The sequence below is a fragment of the Rhipicephalus sanguineus genome, chromosome 3 (assembly GCF_013339695.2).
Source record: "Rhipicephalus sanguineus isolate Rsan-2018 chromosome 3, BIME_Rsan_1.4, whole genome shotgun sequence".
NCBI classification, from domain to species: domain Eukaryota; kingdom Metazoa; phylum Arthropoda; class Arachnida; order Ixodida; family Ixodidae; genus Rhipicephalus; species Rhipicephalus sanguineus.
Window position 1 is genome coordinate 18,746,075 of NC_051178.1, and position 23,037 is coordinate 18,769,111.

The 23,037-nt window shown below is 46.6% G+C and overlaps 1 protein-coding gene across 2 annotated transcripts in view; it reads right to left on the reverse strand.

Moving 5' to 3' along the window:
- The window catches only part of LOC119386472 (syndetin), a 212,124-nt gene extending 189,234 nt beyond the window's left edge, over positions 1–22,890 (reverse strand). For both annotated transcript variants that reach the window (XM_049413147.1, XM_037653754.2), the window contains exons 1-4: positions 22,726–22,890; positions 22,395–22,472; positions 9,800–9,913; positions 2,111–2,182 (exon numbers count right to left, since the gene is read on the reverse strand). In XM_049413147.1, the coding sequence (XP_049269104.1) occupies positions 2,111–2,182; positions 9,800–9,913; positions 22,395–22,472; positions 22,726–22,767 (306 nt within the window). In that variant the 5' untranslated portion in view covers positions 22,768–22,890. The remainder of the gene's footprint in view (positions 1–2,110; positions 2,183–9,799; positions 9,914–22,394; positions 22,473–22,725) is intronic.
- Positions 22,891–23,037: the final 147 nt, after the last annotated feature.

Sequence of the window (23,037 nt, forward strand, 5' to 3'; positions counted from 1 at the left end):
AACATAATGAATTAAAATTCCTTGACTTAAAGGGGTCATGAAGCACCCCTTGGGCTGATTGAAAAAACACATCCTGCGGAAAGCTGACACGGCTATGAACTGCTCTGCCAAATATTACAGTCGTGCGCGCCGCGTAATGGCCACAAGCGGAGCGCGAAGTTGCCGTTTCCCCAGGCACCCTCTTTTCAAACAGAGGCCGGTTCTCACTCTCGTCGGTGGGCGGGGCGTCTGTCCGCTGTACGTCGCAAAGACATAGCATGCTTATTGGCCGATAGCCGACGTAAATCGAGAGCGGCGTTCGGATCAGATGCGCTTCTTGCCGCGGAATGCCGCCACTTGACGGCGCCGCACTCGCGCAAGCGAATCACAGCGGGAGAGCGATCGCGTTTCATGACGCGCGCTGGCGTAACTTCTTTCCCCCATGCCATCCCTCCCTGTCTAGCTTCCAGTGCGCTCGTCGGCACGAGAAAAGAGAGAAAGCGCTGGGAGCGTGCGCCAAACCCCCGTAACTCCGCTGATTCTTGACGGATTCCAGAAATTTTTACGGCAATCGATTCGGGAGGCAGTACACTCCGATACTGAGGCCATTAGATCATTAGTTGGAAAAGTGGTTCATGACCCCTTTAACACCGCAGCTAGCATCCAAACACGCTCGCCGGATGTATAGTACAAAATCACAAAAACTCATTCTCAACTATATAAGGCCACTCAAAAATTGTGACAAATCAAATGCAGGCCCGGTGCCTCAGGGCTGGCTTTGCTAAAATCATGTCCTCACACAATGCATTTGGAATTTTCACTTAAGAACAGACTCAAATTGGCTGGATTCCGAAAAATGTTATTTGCAGAGCGGCTGAAAGAGTTATTAAAGGGACACTAAAGAGCAAAACGATTTTTCTCATATTAGTAAAGTACTCTTTCACGATACCAAAAACACCACGCTTGCTGCGAGAAGACGCTTAGCAAGCGAGAAAACGGGCAAAAACAAAATGTGGGTGGCGACACCACCTTGAAGTTTACGCACCATTCACCGTGACGACACATGTTTTGAGGGCGCCTACTAGGGACTACGTAGTTCCTAATCGGTAAAAATGAAGTACATTGTGCTCTGAGGGGGCCATACACTTAACATACCAAGTTTGGGGTAACTTTGTGGATCCAATGGCACCAAGATACGATAAATGCACTTTGAAATTTGTGACGTCATGGAGGGAGATTTCGGCACGAAATTTAAAAATGAAACTTTGAACTTGATTGTCTCCTCTATTAATAAACCTATGATGGCGAAATTAATGACATTAGAGTTCTCAGAGCACAATTTATCGATCTAAACCGATTCATTGTTTCTCTTTAGTGTCCCTTTAAGACATCAAAAACTGTTGAAATGGAAAAGATAGAGTAAGAAACGACATGCAATGTAAATGCATCAATGTTATGCCTTAGGTACGTCATTTTCTTAACAGTCTTAAGCACCTTGCCAACCATTTTGGCGTTGATGTTGTTTTCAGTGTTCCTGATAAGTTGCAACAAATTTGCCATGCAGTCTATAAAAAGTACGACAAAACAAAAAAGAGAAAGTGGATGTGTCTTCCAAAAGAAGACACCAAGTTTGTTAAATGCAGAGTAGGTGTCAGTCTTTACATGTTGCCAATCACATGCTGTAATAATTGCATTGGCCACACTGGCCGATGTATCAACACTCGGTTGAAAGAGCATCAGCAATCATTAGGCAAAATCAATTGCACGTACTTAATCACTGGAAAAATCTTCAGTGTGAGCCTCTTTGGTCTGATACGAAGATTTTGTTTGGTCATAGGAACATGTGAAATAACCGAGGCATTCTATATCGCGAAATAATTGTGTAAGCAAGCCTTATGTAGCATTAACTGACAAAGAATTCGCATTTTTGAATGCCACATAATTACTTTATGGCTTTTTACACTAGATTTTGAGGGCACATTATTTTTTCTTGCATAATTGATGTATAATAAAACTAAATTTTATGTCTGCCCTTACACATGCGCACTTTAATTTTTTCCCAACGACAAAGTGAGTCAGCACTTGTCTGTGAGCATGCCGCCATTTGTGTAATGTCCTGAAAGGTACTGACCACTGCCAGCTGTCTCCGAAGAACCTTGCGCACCAGCTGGATGGCAGCCAAGTCCAACTCTTCAGGCAGCTTCTGGAAAGTGGCACCAGGGGACACTTCCATCAGTGACGTTGGTCCCAACAGCACTTCACTTCAAGAAAGCCTTAGTCATGCTAGGTGTGCTTAGGTAGTTAAAAGGAAAATGACATTCCACCATTCGTAGTCACTTAGCCGTAAGGTGCCATGTGACTGTCATTTACTTTTCAATCCCCACTCAAATGTTGAGCTTCACAGAAGAAGTCAACAGTTTCAACTATAACCATAAGATAGTTTCATCTGTTGTGAGGACCCAACCACTTACCTGGAGCATATACCTGAACCCCATACCTTGAAGATGCCCCACGCACTACTTTCACTACCGATATTCAGTGTCACATGGTATTTAATTTCCAAGTGGCAAACCCATGAAATTCCCATTTCTACTCATTTTGGTAGTGACCGTCCGCAAGGCACTGTTGTATGAACCCAATGAGTCTTCAGCATGCCTGAGCCATGTGCAGTACTCACGGATTGAAATGAGGCATGAAAGTAGTGAATGCACTCGTGCAAGGGTCACAATTCTCTTTCTGGAATTTCGACTGGGTTCAGCCTTTACCCAAATCAGGCCGATGACAGCCTGCTAAACATTCATACTGTTTCTGCAACTGTAGTAGTGGGATTTCAGATCCCGGTCTCCTTTCGTCATGTAAAGGTTCGACAGGGCCGGCACCAGGCACGGACTAGTGTTAACGGATTTCTGGATTTGCTACGCATGTACCTACAGTCGTTATACGTAGAAGTTCATGGATCCATCTTTGTTCAGAGGGACGGAATCTGTACTGGGTTGTGCCTGGCGCTGGTCCTGTCGAACCTTTACATGGTGAAAGGAGACCAGGATCGGAAATCCCGTGAGCAAGGGTATGGCACTTTGACTTGTTTCCGTTATGTTGATGATTTTTTATTCTTCTTTCCTAGTAGTAGTAGTAGTATCTTTATTTATTTCTTGTAATACAAGAAGAAGGCTCAAAAAACTCAAAAAGTGGCAACATATACCCCAGCGATATCGTTGCTATGTTTAAAATGGCATTTCATGGTCTGGATTTCACTTAGGAATTACCCACAAGTTCCGGCATAAAATTTTTTGACATCATGATTTCGCAAAGTGAGGGTCACACGTGCTGGGAATATGAAGTAAGGAGCGATAAAAGTTTGTTGAGCTATAGCTCAGGTCACTCTAAGCTTGTGAAAAGAAGTGTTGCGTATGCGTGCATGTTAAACAGCTGTCAAAAGCCGTGTGACCATGTGGTAGCGCGAAGTTTGAAGAAGCAAGTAGATAGACTTGGGGACAGCGCTTACCCTGACGCCCTGATCACTTCTCTCGCTGAGAGGCTCTTGAAAAGCCTCAACAAGAAGCACAAGACGGACGCAGGACCAAAACAGAAGTGCAGGGAGAGACCTATAGGCTCCCCAAGCATCGCTTAGTGGCACTGCTGCTCTTGACAGACAGCGCCATCTCTGGCATAAAAATACAAACTGGGTGCCAGCAACGCACGTTTTCCCTTCTCTCCAATGCACTGCCACTTGCTTCCGTGCACGTGCAGAGCTCTCGCGCTTCACTTGCGGCGTCTCACAATGCACTGCTTGTAGTGCGGCTTCAAAAGGATCTTCAAGCTTGACTGGCACTTCCGAAAAGTGAACTTGATAAAAGGAGAAAGGCTCATCCATCACGTTTATGGTGCAGAGCAGACGATCGATGACAACGACACCCCGACTCAAAGCAAAATGCATTTCCCAAGTCACGATTACACAGTTAGGACGTATACCTCGAGGTAAGTCCCATTCTGTTATGTTAAATATGCAATGGTCCACGTGCACTCCGAAATGAAGCCGTGCACGCTATCGATGTTCTGCGGTGCGGACTACGAATCATATGATTGTTGTTTTGATATATGCTTGCAGTAGCAGCCGTGCCCTTTCGTGAACAAACGTTCGCGGTGTGCGAAAAAAAGAAATTACGCGGCCATGGCACTGCTTCCTGAGAAGGTTAGAGTCAAGTCCTCCGTGCCGCTGGAGAATCACCCGCCGATTAAGACGCCAGGCAGCTAGCTGAGCTTTAACCACTGTGAAGCAAGATGAACTGCTCGCCTCGTTTTTTCAACTCTCGCGTCATGCTTGCAGTCTCTTTTTATGATATCGACTTGACAGGCGTATAAAACCTGCTGCGTGAACGCGGCTAGAAAATCGCACGAAGTCGGAAGGTGGTTACTTCAAGGTTGCAAAGCATGTATTAGGTGCCAGTTATATTTAGCGGCTTGGATATCACCCTAATGAAGTGACAAAAACAAAGCAAACCTGCAGGATGATGTCAAACCTTGCTGAAAATGCACAGACGTCCGTTCCGGCATGATAAAGCAGCCTTCCCGACGCATGAATTGCAGGCGCCGAACTTCTGACAATGTACCGAGTTCAATTGAATTCAACCAACTGCGCAACGCTTGGTATAACGCGAGTGTGAACGTTCAACAACGACAGGTAGGTCTCACGTACGCGGGGAACCAAAACACGTTGTTTCACCTACAACCGTAACTGGACTTTCACAATGCGAGAAGACAGCGAGTAATCATTACTGTAGTCGCTGCGTGCATGCGCCGAGTTTCGTACTGATTCATGTAGTTGAAACGAATGAAAGCGATGAACTCAGACAGCCAAAATAGAAGGCGGGACAGCACTGTCAGCTATCCACGCTTGCCGCCTTTATTTCTCGTGCGACATGCCCGAGAACCGATACAGTTTCACATGTGAATCGCGTGCCTTTGTGTTGTCTGCACTGTTGTGGCAGGCCACGACACAGCAATACTTTGGACCTCGCACTTTTGCGGGGTCGCTTCTGCCAACGTGGAAATGCAGCTTCGCACTGCAAGCCTCTTGGTTCAGCGTGCCAAGCTGTCGGCACGGCGCCCCAGTTCCCTGCACCGACTGAGAACGCACGCGCGCGCTTCCGACAAACAGGCTGAGCCGGCCGCGCATGCACCCAGTTGCACCAGAGCTTCTCTCCAGAGCCGCAGTGCGGCGCTGTCATCGTACCACAAACTTGAGCTTGGGTTCCCTATAGTTCTTCCCTATGTGCATGGTATTTCGCATGGACTAAAAAAGATCGCTAGTAGGTACGGCATTCCCATGACTTTTACGGCGCCTAACAAACTAATTTCACTTTGTCACCAAGTCAACAGCTACAATCAAAGAGAAAATCATTCATGCTCTGTTAAACATGTAAACAAGTTTGTACCGTGTGAAAAAGATGTATATAGTGTTCCTTTATCATGCGGAAAACGGTAGATTGGACAAACCAGTAGAAGCCTTAACTCGCGTTTACGTGAGCATAATTACAACAACAAGCACATTTGCCACCCTGGTAACTTAGCTACCCATTGCAACAGATGCCAATGTCCGCCAGATGTCCAGGGCACCACAGTGGTATCGCGATCTAAAGACACAAGGGAATGAAAAATTATCGAAGCCTTCACGATGCGCAACCTTGGCAAAGACATGTGTGTTAGTGCGCCATCGATACATCTGACCGACGATGAAGTGTCATTTTTGAGAGGAATTTAGATATTAGACATGCACAGATTTGATTATGTGACGCAGATGGTTGTTCTCCTGTAGTGTGCTTTGCGCAAGCTACCAGTTCTTTCTTTCTTTCACCCAGTATATATGTGTGACGTTTCCATCAAATAAACAGTTGTTAGTTTGCGCTCGTGTGTGTACTACCTGTTGTTTCTTGCGTGTCTTCATGTTCAAACAGCGCGTCGCAAGTGTCCAATATGGAAAATATCTTTGTCGTGCTCCCTACAGCAAGCGTCCACAAGGTGATGAAACTTCAGCCACATACACACTTGGAATCTGTCGTGATCTCGCAGTGGATGAAGCGCTTGTTGTGGTTCTGACTGTGTAGCCTCCCCCGACTTGCCCTGAATTTTGTCAGCAGAATTCCCACGTGGCGAGGAATGCCGAGAGCTCTCACACATATCATCTTGGACAATTCATCTACCATGACATACAGATAAGTTCATGTTCCAGTTTTTGGAACTTGCTTTTCTTGCCGCAGAACGCCTTTCGGCTTCTGTTGGTTGCAGCAAGATCTTGCTTCTTTCTGTTGGATCCGGTATTGCACACACTTTTCATCAATGTCGAACTTGCATCTGGTTAGCGCTCCTTGGCGTATTCGATTACTCACAGTTTAAATGCTGCAGCAAACAACCTCAGACGCCACCCCTCACCAGTGCGGGCCCCAACAGGGCTCCCTTCATTAGAAGAGGCCACTCATATGACTGGAAACACTGCCAACACAGCCCACGCATTGCACAAACAAATATTGTGTCGGCAGTGCCGGCCAGAGCAGCATCGACGGTGAAGAAGAAAATGAACTTTATTATATAGTATAAGGGGGAGGTAAAATGGAGCCCAGAAATGACAGGGGCACTAGGCTGGGGACCAGGGAACTGCAACACTATTTTAGAAGCCTGGTTTGAATGTTTGGGTCAGCCTATCATAATGTCAGTTGCCACCCCGTGATGAGGGAGCCGGCTTTGTGAGCTCTTTTGGGGGAAGGCGGTTGGAGCAGCCCCAGAAAATGCGGTTCTGGCCCGCCTGTGACAGCCCATGATAAGGCATCATCTTCGATAATTGCAGCTACAGAACAAGCTTTGCTCTTCAGTGGGAGCTTTCAATATATATTTTTTTAATTGTCTCTAAAAGTGGTCCTCAAGCAAGTATTTACGTTATAACAACTGCTGTGAAATATCGATCAAGTGCCCCCCTTCCTCTCGACGTATGGTTACTGCAGGGAACGTTGGGGAGGGGGCTCTTGCTCAGAATTGTCTCAAAATTAAAGGGCCAGTAAACAGGCTCAGAGTTTTTTTTACACCCCCCAAACAAGCTCGCCAACTGATACAGTAGACCGCAGCGCTCACATTTTCCAAATATCATATCGCTGACCGTCCATTTCGAAAAACAATTCCCGCGCCTCTTTCCTTCGCCTGACCAATCCCCCTTGTACATGCAGTGACGCAAACTTGCCCATGGGCAACTTGACGCACCACTGAGCTTGTGCATTGGTCTAAATCAGGTCTCAACAAACAGTTGTCAAGTTAACGTCAGTTCCTGTTCCCACCAACCACTACGAAACTGCGCCTTGTTTCTTGGCCCTGCGGTAATGCGGTTTCAGCCACGCAGTTATTGCACGTATATTCCTCGCACTGCATAACACCTGCACACACTTCGCCTTCGACATGAGGCGAAGTGTTGTGCAATTGTCGGATGCAAATCGAGCGGAGAGAGGGGAATCTCCGGTAGCCCGGACCAGCGCCTCCTCTTCTCAGACGGGTCGCGCTTGCTTGGTTTTCCCATTGCACGCACGGCAAGCGGGGCTCTCCGGGCTTTCCTCTCGCGCCCCTTCGACGTCTTGGAAAGCAAGCACGCATTCCTGCTACATTTTGAACTGTCACAAAGGTTTAAAAATAATGAAGAGCCGAAGACTGCCTGTCAAGTTACGGAGCATGCAGCAGCAAGCGGAAGTGCATTGCGACTGATCGAGCTCGCCGATGACGCCAATTGCTGACGTCGTGGCACGTTGCCGAAGTCGGCGGAGTCATGACGACGGGCTATGCCTTCCCCTCCCTGTGGTGGAAACGGGTGGCGAGGCTGCGCGAAAATTTGAAACCAGCTGAAACGGACGTTCAAACCCCTGTAACTTCCTTATTATAGCACGTACACATAAAATTCTTGCAGCAGCATGATCACATAGCAAAAGTACGCATATTTCTCTTCATTACAATTTTGGACCTCGGGGTTGTTTACTGGCCCTTTAAAGATGGCGGCCAAAAATGCTCAACACCTCTCCCCGCCAGAGAAAGAGAAAAAATTCCGTGCCCTGGAACTATAAAAGGCCTTAGCAAAGGACATTCATTTTATAATCACTTTCAGAGCAAATTCAAGACCAGATTGTTTTTTTGTAAACACACCTTGGCCACATGACTGCACAAAACGCGGCCAAACGCTGTGAGCTCCCCATTGATAGCTGGGCAGAGAGCAGGTGCAAGGAGCATGGCAGCCAACACGAGCTCGTGACTCCTTGCTTGGAGTTGTTGCTTTGGCTCATCATCATCGGAGGTGCTTCCCCGCTCCCTGCGATCTGATGCTGATCATGATGACTGTGTTTTTTTTGTTTCTGGATTGTCGTGCAAGTTTAGTGATGTTGGTGCAGGGTTTTATCCATGACCAAGATCTTGGCTGAGTGTGTAGTTTAGGAGGCGAAGCAAGGGCCGCACATTCAAACGAACGCTTTTTGCGAGGCATACAGTCGTCTATGGGTCACGATGGTCTTGCACTGTGTGAACCGTGCTAATATAGAGGGGCCAAGAACTCGGTGACACCCACGCCTCCAGCGACAATCTCGCAAAAATATTGCCAAAAGCTTGCTAAGCATGGGAGCCAATGTCCTCATCGGTTGTAGCAGCACAATATAAAGTTTCAGCACTACAGATGATCAAAAACCACTTTGTGCTGATCAGACATGACTAATGTACACCAGAAAATGCAGCATGGTTTTTTTCTCAACTTTCTGTGGGACTGTGACAATGCCCCCACTGATGACACTACTGGCACCGACGAGTCTCGTGGCAACGGCAGTGAGGACTCAGACTGAATAAAAGTGAGGGGAGAGTTATAGAATGACAGAAAATTAAAGAGGCCGATGAGAACTTGAGTAGCATGTAAATTCTTTTTCCCGGAAAGCTTACCCCACAGAATGCTCACAGCCCTAAATTTGCATCAGCTTTTGAAAACAAAAAGTGTGATCATTATGTGAGCAAATATTGTTACGTGAGTGTGACAGCAAAGGACACAAAACTCAAGCCGGGTAAAGATGAAACTTCTTCATTGGGCAAACTCGTGCCCAATAAAAGAAAGCCTCAAAGTACAAGCAACTCTCGCTGTTCTATGATAACAGTGAGCACAGAGGTCAGTCGTCGATAATCTGCTCATCTGTGAAATGTGGTGGCTTTTTACAATGCCTCGTCGAACCTTCCAGCGTTATCGCTGATGCTCGTGTTACCTTTCGTGTCCTGTGTGTAATCTTTGGTGGCTTTTTACAATGCCTTATCGAACCTTCCAGCGTTATCGCTAATGCTCGCGTTACCTTTCGTGTCCCGTGTGTAATCTTTGGTGGCTTTTTACAATGCCTTATCGAACCTTCCAGCGTTATCGCTGATGCTCGTGTTACCTTTCGTGTCCTGTGTGTAATCTTTGGTGGCTTTTTACAATGCCTTATCAAACCTTCCAGCGTTATCGCTAATGCTCGCGTTACCTTTCGTGTCCCGTGTGTAATCTTAACAGAACAGCCTCAAACACTCACAAAGTTTCCAAACATTGCAGTGTGACCTGTGACGAGCGGTGGTAACAGACTTTTGTGGGTGCAGCCCAATTCCCACCAAAAATAAAAGAAATAAGTGCACGTGGCAATATGGTATATTGCACTCTACGATCCTCCGTAGCAAATTAATTAGGAAAACACTGCTCGTTCCTTAAGAAAGAAGTCTTAGTGATCCAATGTCCTTGACTTTGGACCTGCTCCCAGCCAATCAGAAGAGAGAGTGGCAAAGAGCAGTGTACCTTGAGCTCGTGGTCACTAGCGTCAAACTCTCCCTCGGGTGAACAGTAGATGGCCTCGATGCACGACAGCACTTCCTCTTCTTCGTTTGGGTCAGCTGGCAGCTCCCCACTGGGCTGAAGAAGCACACGCAGTCAGCCAACACAAACACCACAACGGACGTGCAGCATTATGCCACCTGCAACCGTTTGTGAACAAAAAGGCAAATAACATACTACACTGCACAAGCTTGAACTGAAATGATCTCGGGTATTTCACTGGCATTTCAGAGGCCGTGCAAGCATTTCTTCTACACGAACAAAAGAAGGGGAATTTTTTCGAGGGGCTCGTTTCTCTGTTAGACGCAACCAAATGAATGCAACAGACAATCAGGCCAGCATATGGGACATAAACTGTTGTCTATTAACTGCAGTGCAGTAATTACGATGTGAATTAAAGTGGACAAGAAATCACCCTTTCCATCGGTGGGATACCAACCTAAAACCTTCCACCAATTGAGCTACGACAGAAGGCGCTTCATTGGCTACTCTCGTACGTGTAATACCTGGGGGTGTTGGCCACTGCCGCTCGTAGCCAAAGAGGCAAGTGTGCAACACTTTTTGTGAGAGGGTGTCTCCGTCGACTGAGAAAACTTTTCGGCGCAAATTCAACGAGGACACAATGAGGCCAAAAGTTTCCTCAGTTATGAACCAGTACCAACTAGCTCAAACCAGGATTCTGCTAGAACAAATGTCTTCATCAAATTGCACCTGTGCACAGCGGGGCGTCCTGGTGTGCCATTTCGTGCAATCATCGTAGCACATGGTTGCCCGGTACAATTAGTAGAAGATGGCGTTGGAGAGAGCTGATATGAGCAGGCCGCCCATTCAATAGACCTTTTTTTTTTGTGAGCGCTGACATAGATGCTTGGATGGATGGACGCTACGAGTGTCCCCTTTATAACGGGGCAGTGAACTGTGCTCCATCAAGCTCAAAGTTTCTGCCGCCAGTCAGGTCACTTCGTGACACATGCATAATTTATAGAACCAAGTCTCTACATTACAAAGAATGGCATTCGAGGCATTATGGAGACAGAGAACGCTATTGTTAGAATGAGTGAGTATATATCTTGGTGTCTTAACAGATGAGATTTTAAACTGATAAAAGCCCTACGTGGAGCACAAAATTATTCCATAACAGACTGCAGTTACGGCATTGTTTTATTTTTGCACAATAAATGAAGTCCATGCAATTTCACTCAATCATTCTAATATAAATAATAATAATAATAACAGAGGTGGAACAGAGTACATGGGTCTGGGAGCAGTCCTGGGAGCAATCAAAGTGCCTTTTGTAGCAGGCTTGGACCAGCCAGAAAGAACTTTTCGAGCAAGTTTGGAGCAGTCAAAAAGACCGTTCAGAGCAGATGTAGCACCGTTTCACAGCACTTGTGAAGCAGCATTAATCCAAGGTTGCATTGAGCAAACACTAAGCTAAATTGTGCAATAGCCTTATTCAGCTATGTACACACATTCGTGTTGTCTTTTTCGTTCTGTTTTATACACTATAGTTCATCTCCCAATGGCTGCATTTATGCCAGGCAGTACAATGCCTGGGGAAATATGCTGGTTTCTTGAAAGTTTCTTGCAGTAAAACAAGGGAGGCGTTTCGTTGTATTTTTTATATATCGAACAGTGGTTTCAGTGCGTGCAAAGATAAACATATATATTTATCTCTGCATGCGATGAAACCACTACAGTAAAAGTTTATTAATACAAATTCGGTCAGTTCGAACTTTCAGTTAATTCAAATTGAAGCCCTGGTCTCGGCAGAGCCCTGTGCATTTCTAGGGGTAAAACTTCCAATAATTCGAACGCGTTGGATTCCACAATGGTTAATTCGAACTGGAAGCCACTGGTTTTCATCACTCTTCGCAGAAGTCAGCCCGCAGTGGTCAAAGGATGTTGCAAAACCAAACCAAACCAAATTTACTAGAGGTGCAAAGCAATGAAACAGCAGCATTCCTCGGCAGATCAGAATTCGGACGTTGCGCTGGAGCTCTTGGGCAAGCTGAAAGCAGTGCTCCGGGGTCGCGACAGAAAAAACACAAGCAAAATACAAATTACTGATTACTTTTAACTTTCATTGCGTTCACTCTGGCATGTAAATAAAAGTGTTTTGTAGCACATACAGCGTCATATATTTCACCATTACAGCTCACTGCTGCCATGAATGCATTTTGGTACTTGTTTCTGGCGCAGGCCCGTAACCTGGGGGGCGGGGGGGGGGGGGCGAAGTGGGTGTTTTTACCAAAAAGACAAGGTTTTCAGCAAGTGCCCCCCCCCCCCCCTACGAAAAAATTTCCTGGCTACGGGCCTGTTCTGTCATATATGCTAATTCTGTTCGCTGTTAGAACTCCATGAACTTAACTTAAAAAATCACCTGCCACAAGCGTGTAGCAGCACCTAATTTGCGAAAACGAGTCCAGCGGTGGCTTCTTTGGGTTTTCACCGCGTCGTGCAGCACGATGTCCATAAACAAGCTTGGCACACAATGGCGTGAATGGCGCAGCTGTTCCAGCCCAGTAATAATAATTGTTGGCATTTTAGATCCCAAGACCACGATGAGGGACACCGTAGTGGAGGGCTCCAGAAATTTCTACCACCTCGGGTTCTTTAACGTGCACCTAAATCTAAGTACACGGGCCTCAAGCACTTTTTCCTCCATTGAAATGTGGCCACTGCGGCCTGGATTCGGTCCCGTGACCTTTGGGTCAACAGTCGAGCACCATAACCACTAGACCACCACGGCGGGTAATCATTCAAGACCAATAGTGACCAAACAAGTCACTTGTACGTGGGAGATTCTCAGCCCTGAAGCTGAAGAAACGCATGGCAACACCGCTACCGCTTGTAGAATAGCAGTGACAAAATAACATGTATGAAATGGTATTCGTTGAAAGAAAACTAGGGCACACAGCATAACCATGGTAACATTTTTATGAAAGAAAGTTGCAAAATAAGGCCAGTTAAATGTCACTAATTCAAAGTACAGCATGTAGCAGCGACATATTTATTGAACATTCATCCCACTTTAGTACTTGCTATACACGCTACAATATCAACATGATGACAGAGAACATCCCCCCCCCCTCAAAGCTCGACATCACTAAAAGTGATAGCATGCCTCCCTAACAGCACCTCCATGAACAAAACGCACATCACTCTCCAGCAGAAATTTGATATACATATCAAGTTTGATCAAAATTTTATAAGTACACTACGAAGGTAACGAAAACAATGCAAATTATTGTTGACTTCCACCAAAAATATATATTCACGTCCTTCTTTGAAATTGACAATGAAAGAGAAACTGTGAAAATAACTAGACAACGAAGTTTTATTGCAAACAATAAAATAAAAATCTGAGTTCGTAAACCAGACTGCATAGAACAATAGTGGAAAAAAGAAATAATGACTACAGCACTAGAATATGTCAACATGGTTGGCTTGCAAAATTTCTGGACTGCTCTCAACTGGTCAATTGTAACAAATTGCAGGATTACATGGCTGAATAATGGAGTGGCTGATATCTCAAAAAGTGAAGCTGGCAACGACAGGGTAGAACTTATATTTCGTTAAACTAAAAAAAAAATAATATAATTAGATGGCGATGATCTCAATCTGAATGCTGGCACGCATGGTCCACAATGACCTTGTTTTCTCGGGATCAGTCAAGTGGCAAGCACGTTTCAAGATTAGCCCACGTAGAACCACGTACGCCAGCAACACTCCCAGTACTGTAGGCCAATGCACCCCGCTCTTCCCCGCCAAATTCAAGTTTCAAAACCCATGACCCCAAAAGTGGTACCACATCCTCTCTGCTCCTATGCACAAATAGCACGCGAAAACATAAGACTGCCCTAAGTGGTGCCATATGTTGGCTTCACTTGCACAGTGGGCATTAGAAAGCGCGTTGCTTTCAGAGCACATATTGGAAGTGTCTGCGTACTGACGAAGGCTGTATTGATGAAGCTTGGTAGGGCTTCTAGCAGAGAGTGGTGGGGAGGGGCTCTCATCAAGCAAAGGGTCCGCCATGATGAAGTGTTCATTGCTCCCCCTGGACAGCGGTTAAGCGTACGCATGTTCATCTGTGCTAATGGTCGGTCGGCATATTTGCTGCCATGTTCCCAGAGATTTACAGCCGAATGGCATGAAGACTATGAAAACCATGCGTTTCAGGTGAATAACAGCTGGGATCTTTTCCTCGCACTACAGTCGTCAGAAGGTTATAAAAGAAGTGGCATTTGTGCTGGCCTCGCGGTGGCTTTTCTAACGGAATTAGAAAAAAGTGCATGACTAGCCAGCGAGATAATGAGTCAAATGCAATTAAATTTTTTAAACCAAAACATTTAATTAGGTCACTGGGATTATTGGGATACAAAGCAATGGGATAAACAAGTCATGAGTGCATTCGACAGTGTAAAAATGCGGTGCAAGTTCTTGGGCAGATAAAGGCAGACTGAAGTGTGAAGTCCAGGTCCTTTCTTTGCGGCCTCAGAGAAGAAGCGGTTCGTGGCTTCACAAGCAGCATCCCTTCACACATTGCGAGGGGTCCCCTCTAAAGTTCTCGCAACCATCGGCGATACCAAAGGCACCCTGCTGTTTGGGTGCTACGTCGTACACAACACTAAACACACACACACACATGCGTGCACACACACAAAAACCCCTCTACTACATGAAGAAAAGGTTGGCGCATCAATGCACTCAGCACTCTGCGTCAGAACGCTCCCCGTCTGGTGCCCGCTTCCGTTGGACACCACTGCAAATCACGGCGGCACAAATGCACTGCGCCTCTACTGCTCTTGTCATGTGCTCCTGCGCACTTGCTGTATACTGTCTGAGGGGTGAGTTCTGCCTTTAACAAAACCAATGCGCATGCTCCCTTCTTTGCATGCCACTGCAGCGACGGCCCTATTGGATGCCTCTGAGTAGACCTGAAGCTCTCTGCGTCGGGCCCTGTGCAGCCGCATTTGGGGCATAGGATCGTCCGATGCAACATTGTGCGAGGCAAAGAGAGTTCTTCCAGCCGTCGCACTCTTGCCATGGCCCGCAGAGTGAAGGCCGCCCGTTTTTGGACAAATGAACACATTGACACTTGTTGCGTGCTGCGTGTGATTAGCGCAAATGTCTCCCACGATGACCGAACCAAGGTCGAGCTTGCGAGTTCAAGGAGCGTCATTGTGAGTTCAAGGAGCGTCCATTGAGAGTCTGGCACACCTTGTGTGCTCTGAGGATGTCTCGTCCCAGGAGAAGAAGTATCTTTGCCTCTTGATCAATAGGCGGGATGTCTTTGGCAATCTTCCAAAAATGTGGATAGTTCAGTGCAGCTTCCGGAGTTGGAATTTCGCCCCTGTTGTCCGGTATCTCATTGCACTCGAGCAAAGCCAGAAGGTGTAGCTTCATATCACCGGTTAAGTTCCGCATGGAGAATTTGTAAGCTGAACTTCCCATTACCACAGTGCTGCCGGAACAGGTGTGCAATGTGTACTGCATGGGCATTCCGTTCACCCGGAACTAATCAAGGAGTTTTGACTTCACCAGTGAGCGGTTCATTTGTTCATTACTTTTCTCAGAGGGGTTCCGTTCACCCGAAAGTAATCCCAATATGTACTCTGGTTACAAAAAAAAAGCAGAGAAGAAAAATAAGCCTGATGTTAAAAAGTGTACTGTGAACCGTAGAAATAAGCATGATACATGTGAAGTCGGAGTTGTTTATCACATCCCATTATCATGTGGTCTTTGCTATATTGGTCAAACGGGCCACTGCGTAAATACAGTAGAATCTCGGTGATAAGAATCTCAAGGGGGAGCGAAAATATTTGTCTCACCCGAAATTTTGTGCCACCAAAAAACTAGCAAAATCAGTTTTCGAACCATGATATATGCACAAAACATTTATTGCCACCAAAAGAACTCATGTATGTCTTTCTAGAACACGCAAACAGACGAAGAAGGGACAGCAAAGCTGGCTGCCATGAACGCGCGTGCCTTGCTTGAGACCAAGTGAAAACTAAATGAAGTCCGCTCATTATAGCCATAAGCAAACGACAGGAACGTCGAAACGCTTCCTGCCTTTTTACGACTGTATTGCCTTTAGTCTACCACTACGTTAGCTGCTTAAGTTCGGAGCTGCGTAGATGATCACGTCGATGGTGACCACTGTTTCGTGCGCAGCGGTTGCGGCAAACGGTAGTTCCGACGCCACCTAGGACTCTTAGTGCTTAGTTCTAAGTGGCGTTGGCTGGCTGTGCACGTGCCTTCAGAACTACGTTGCCTACCGCGGTGCTGTCCGTAGCTGTTGCGACAAGCAGCATCGCTTTGACTCGGTGAGCGTTGTATGCACGTGCACTTTCAGAGTTTCGTCGTCACCACACACGATCGTGTTGACAGCGACTGCGGTTCAGTGCACAGCGATTGCGGCAACGATAGTTCCGTTTTCATTCTGTGTGCGCTGGCCACGCACGTACTTCCGGAGCACGCTGCTGCCGGCCATTGCTCGGCAGTTTCAGTACCCAAGTTCATATCGCCCGTCACGACGCGGAAGAGTGTTCGAAACAGCCAAATTTCGGTGCATTGGACACAACGGAATTCGGCCAAGAAATTTTACGAATTTGTACCAGCCTGGTTCATATCACTGAGATTCTACTGTGATTCTACGGCTGCGCGATCACTATATGTATTTACAGAATGATTCACCTTCTCATTTGGCATCTCACTGTGCCACATGCAGTTGTACATGCGGCTTTTCAAACACCACTGTATTGTTTAAGTGCTATGACCAGTTCACACGAGCAGTGGCATAAATCATGGGGGGTCGAGGGGGTGCTGACCCTATTTGTGTTCAAGCTGGGGGGACACTTCTTGCGAGTGTCCCCCTTTGAGATTGTCATATCCCCCTTGAGTCCCCCTTTGCGAATGTCATATCTGAATTTCTTGACAAGTATAGCGCACTCTCCAGAAAACTAATCTCTGGAATCTGAAGCCCTTCCAATGAGCAGAAGTAAAGTACAAAAGTGAAAGCTGCTGATCCTTTCAAAAAGCACTGTAGAGCACGAGCTTTGTGAAATGCTATGGGCTCACGTGCTGCAAATGTTATTCTGGGCTTTGATATGCAAAGTAAATAAAGAATCACCGATCGTCAACGTTAGTTATGTCAAATATTTGTTGGAAGCCATTCACAATGAAGTATGCATCTAATTGCTCGACTGTGATTGCATTACTTAAAGAAAATCACTGGTGAATATCAAAACGCTTAGAAAATATCTTCGCCGTAAACCATACGTTTATAGTATTGGCTGCTCAGTGCTATCTTCTCTCATCCGGTGCAGACGCTGATGCTCATTTTTTTTTAAATCTAACATGAAAGCATGGTTTTCATTTCGGGTAATTAGAAATAGGACATATTTATAAAAACAATATGGCTGTGTTGCAAGATGTGTAACCCCCCTTGTGATTTTTCTGGATTTACGCCACTGCACACAAGAAGTCTCAAAAGCTTTTCACATAAGCAAGTCTCGTGAATCTCGTGAAGCCAACCATCAGTGATGTTGCACAAAAAAAAAAGAGTTGTTTTATTGATGAGCATATGACTTAATAAATTTTTTCTGAAGCTGACCCACTTGACATGCACGGGTTTAGGTTTATAAGTTCATATTATCTTCCAATAAACTTTCAGTTGAGAGTGCCGCACTGTGTGCCTTCACTCTCTTTCTTGTCCAAACTTTTTGTGCGCCGTTTTTCTTCAAAAACGAATACAGTCAAAGCCACTTATAACGATCCCAGATATAATGATCTGTTGGTTATAATGACCATATTTCGGTGCACTTACGATTTTCCTATGGTACCCATTGAAATTGCGTCCACATATAGCGAACATTTTTAAAAGCCTCCTACTTTTAGAACGAACACTTCAGACACTGTCGCGGTAAAAATATGGTGTATACAAAGTGAAAAAAAAGTTAAAACATGCCTTCTAAAGCATGAGAGGCGTGTGCCCCACTCCACTTTACTCGCGACGAAGATACCCTAGATCAGCGAGCACAGCACGCTCATTTCGGACGCTGCGAGCGAGGTCGCTCACTTTCCAGGTGTTTCTTAAGTGGCAGAATGGCAGTGATGAATAAAAAGAAGAAAAGAAATAGGAGGCAGCATGAAGCCTTGTGGTCAGCTTTCGCATGGCAACCTTTTCTGATGCCGTTCTCTGCAGCTACAACCGCCTACGATGAACCTATGCCTTGGAACGCAAGAAGCCATAAAATGCAATAAGCGATGACTGCGATAACTCTTCGGCGCATAAAAGTTCGCTGCAATGACGCCACAATGTGCTGCAAAATGTCTTTCGTTTTTTTCGGTAATGGCAGAGACTGGCTGATCAATGATTACGACTTCCACGCGATTGCGGCTTTCACGGATAAGCATATCAGAAGAGAGCGAAGGCGATGTGGCAGCCGGCGATGAACGTGCCATCATGACTTATTGCCGACAACCTTATCATAGTCATCTGCAGCTATCGGCTCGGCTGCACGTGTGGCGTAAACTGGTCGGGTTGATGGCGGTACAAACAGTACAAGCGCACAGTGCTGCCATTCATGCCGCCGCCGTGCCGTGCGAAATAAAGTGCGCGTCGCTTCGTGGAAACGAAAGTGGCTTGCTGATGTCGAGCGACGCGGGCACAGAGAAACGTCAATGCACTTACAGTGAGTGTGTACTGCATGTTTATTAGGCGACAACCCAAGCGCACCGCGCCTGTCGTGCAGGAGCGTGGGAGCATCGCGGAGACAGAGTGCGTGTTGCTTGCAAAATGCTTGTCTTCACCATAAACAGGCTACTCACCGCACCCGTGCATGGTCCGAAGTGAAGCGGGCACAAAGAACGCACAAATTCTCGTAGTACAGCAAGCGGCCCAGCAGTGATGACGTGAGCCGAACACGCGACGCGCTGCACGCAACTAACCAGGGATGATCAGCTCCACGTCGCGGTACCGCGGTTCAGTGAAATAGTGTCAGTTCACTGCAAATGCAGTTTAATTCACTCGTGTACGCAGTGGGCATCGCTTCACAGTGAGAAAAGGCTTAACTTGTCACCAGAGCACTCTACCAATAAAAAATGCACAGAAAAAAAAAAATGCCTTGGTCGCTAAGTGCACGTTTTTGAGGGCGAGTCCATTTACAACGAACTACTGATATAACGACCAATTTTCGTGGCACTTTCTAGTTCGTTATAAACGGGTTCGACTGTACATACCAACTCGCCCAACTTGCCATTTTCTTCATCCAGGATTGCATAAGCTGTAAGCATCTTGATGGTATCAGAGTCGTGAGCTACATCTACTACGCAAAGTTTGGCGCACGACTTGCTGTCATCGCTTCCACCTGCCACTTGCGTCCGCAAAAACGTTACCCGACTCTCGGAACTCTGTGCTGTGCTCATGTCTAAGGCAGTTACACTTGAGTGTTCTGTGCTTGCCGATACAGTTTCTAGTGCTAAGTAAGGTAAAAAGTTGGGCGAGTTGGTATTTGTTCATGATGACTGAGGGGTTGGGTTAGATTTGATTTCACTGCAGTATAAATATGTCTTTCCTGAATAAAAATATTCCAGTTGCTAGAGCACGTCGTCCCGTGTACTTCTTTTCGTTGTGTGCCGTTTTCTCGCGCCTCTCAGTCATCTTTTCTAATGCTGTAGCGTGGTCGCCACTGTCACATACGTGGCACTTCAAGACTGCCTAGCATTGAACTTTGGTGTGACTCTGTGATAAACAGCAGTGCATGCAGATTCCTTGCTGCTTGAGAAATGCCATTCGTTCAGCCATAGTCTTTTCTAAGAAGGTGCGACACCTCTCTAAGGCATGAGGTTTCTAATGGAGGGGCACCATTTGTCCAATGACCCTTTTGCCTGAGCTAGCAGCCCGTTTGGGAGAGTCTCCTGATGTGTCAGCGGAAGTGGAGTCAATTTCAGTTTTTCTCGTTGAGACGATTGTTTTTTGCCATGGTGTTTTAGAGTGCTCTTTTCTCAAGCTGAGGTCAGCCGACATGCCAAGTGAAAGCTTGAAACATGAGTCGTTCCTCATGGCCATGTCGTTCATTACGAATTTTGAAAAGAAGGAAAACAGTGGAAATGCAGTCTGATGTTCTCTTATGTATTTCAACCCTGCCGACAACCATTTCCCCCGCAGACTGGGGACAGCTTTGCAATGATGGCCTTCAATCCTCTCGCAGTATCTAGATACCCAAGAACGGCCAAATATGGGTCTGTCTCTACAACCTCAAGTTCTAGGAGAAGGTCGCTAAACTCCCGAAGTTTTAAGGCGGCCCGGCAGGACACCCTTGGGAAGTCATCTATACGCTTGAGCAAAGAATCCTCCACTACCCCTGGGCAGCTGTACGTTCCGTCTAACCTCTGCCAAACGGTGTTCAAACCTGCTGAAAAACCTTCCAGGTGCACAGATTTCAGCCTCTGTGCTTGTGTCGAAAACCTTGGGCCGAGCCACTTGACAAGCAGATCTAACTCCTCCTGAGGGGAGAGAACCAGATCACTGTGATACCTTTGAACGAAGATTTCCAGCTCCGATAATTCTCGTGGTGGTCATCAAATTTGGTGAGGCCAACCGAAACAAGATCTCTGTGGCACAAGAATTTGAGGACGCCAGCTAGCTCCGTGCTTGAACCGTCAGGCGTTGCATCATGGATAGGCAGTGGTTGAGTGACGTGAAGGCCCGTCGGACCGTTTTGAGCTATAGCAGCTCCTGAAAGCACGCCGTCCTTTTCCTTGCGGTTTGTCATAGTCAACAGGTGGCTGAGGCGACTCTAACCTCCTTACATTTATGTCTTCCTGTCTCGTTATGTAGCTCACAGACCGTAACGTTGGGTCAATGGAAGGCATCAAACGCGATATCTCCCTGCCATCCCGCTCCGCAGCTGCCTCTAAAGCATTTGCTTGTGCCTCTGCCCCGGCTACTTCTCTTTCTTGATGCAGGATTTCAAGTCCTGAGTTAATCTTCGCTCTCTCGAGGCACATCACAGCTTCCCTACGGCTGAAGGCTGCTCTGATGGCGTCTGCCTGCGCACGAGCCTGTGCTGTAGGTATGCTCATTGCCGAGGAAAACCGAGCACTGTGATACTGAGGAAGCTCTCAAGCTGGCAGATAGCGAGTGCTGTGACGCAGTTTCTTCTATGTGGTTGCATCCTTGCTCCACAGCCTCATGAAGCTTCTCCGTCACCATTGCGCCTTGATCTGAGTCTATGGCACTTAACATATCAAGCTCTTTCTGACTTGCTTGCATGTCCGTATTGGTAAAGAAAGCAGTGTACTTGCCGGCAATGTTCTTATATCATTCACAGCTTGAACGAAGCTGTGCAGTGATAATGTTGACAGCCTCTTCCTGCTTGCTTGACAGTTTCAGAATGTCCTCTTCAATGCATTCCCATGCAGTGTCCGTTCTATGGCAGAGCTCTTCGTGGCTCATTTCATCATTTTCTTGAGCTTTTGCTGAGAGTGCAGTTGCTCTTCGCGGACGAATGTTGATCGCCGGAGGTTCGTGCTCTAAAGCAGTGCAGTTCTTCGAGGTCTGTTCTGTCAGCTTGTCCTGTTCCATTATAGGCACACTTCTTTTTTACAATGTTTCTTGTGTGGAACGGACATATGTAGTCAATAAGCTAAGCTGATAGATGATATATCGAGTGAGCCAGCCTTGTCGTTACCCTCTGAGCAGGTCATCACTGGGGCGATGCCGTGTCCTCGCAGTACGTGGTGGTCTTGAGCAAACCGAAGGTCTTTCTGTAGAGACATATGCACTGCCAGCAGACACGATGCTGGCGGCCAATGGCAGAAAACTTTGCTATTTTACGGTGCTGGCCTCGCAGTGGCTTTTCTAACCGAATTAGAAAAAAGCGTGTGACTAGCCAGCGAGAGAAACAAATCATGAGCGCATTTGACACCGTAAAAAAGCGGTACGAATTCTTGGGCTGACTGAAGTGTGAAGTCCTTTCTTTGCAGCCTCGGAGGAGCAGTTCGTGGCTCCGCATGTGGCATCCCTTAACACATTCTCGCCTCTCGAGTTCTCGCATCCATTAACGATGCCGAAGGCTGTTTGGGAGCGATGTCGCGCACAACACTAAACACACCCAAGATGCTGCTACTCTACATTAGGAAAAGGCTGGCAGATTGATGCACTGTGCGCACAACAGCACTGGCTCATCCTTTGAACTGTATTTCGTTTTTAATTGCCTCCTGCCTTGAAGTTAAGTTGGTGCTTTCGTAACACTGCTGCAAGCAGGAATGAATGGGAGACAGGTGCAATGTGCGCATTGCAGAAATGACAATAACATTTTAATAAGACTGCTGTCGTACGCACCACAGAAAGAAAAAGACCTTGCGCAGCAAAAGTCTTCTTTTCATGTAACATTGTTTTGTGTGCACAGGAAAGTAATACTTGCAGCACAAAAGACGTTCAACCTGATGTTGAAGTACGCGGGGCTCGAAGGGGGGGGGGGAGTACTGACAGCAGTTTTGTGGGGAGGGTGCCCGCCCCTTTGGACCCGCCACTGGTTATGCCTACCTTGAGCCTGGGAATAATTGCTTGCGACTCGGGAGTTCCTGTGCCACCGCTTGACGTATCCTGGCTCAGCAGCTGCCCCTGAAAAAAATGTTAGGATTTACGGCGCGTTCCATTCTCAATCTTCCCAATGGCGATCTATGAAGAGAACATAACTACAAGGGCTTTCCTAGCTACCCATTGTAAGCAGCGGTACACGAACGGCGATTATTACATAGTATTCTCTTCTACAACCAGTGACAGTTATTGGACTCGAGCCAAATGAAGCCCTGCGCACCACACGAAACAGTGGACGACACAAGCAATAAGACGTATATCTTTGCTCGACACTTACCTGTTTTCCTACCAGTGATCGCAGCTTCTTCGTGAGGTCCATAGCGCCTCAGTAAATCGTCTGCACCATGTTTTGCTTCAAAATGATCTCAACTCTTCGTTCATACGTCCGTGGCATAGGCCCACGTCTCCCGTCGAAATAACGAGCGTGTATGCCGATGGTACCGATGGTCCGCCCTCTTTTTCTTTTTTATTTAGTAGCAGCTCCGTATTTACATAGCACATAACCAATTTTAGCAAATTACTGCTGCGACGAGAGTTCTCAACGCGGTGCTCATGTGGACGCGGTATTACATCACGTAACCTGCTTTGT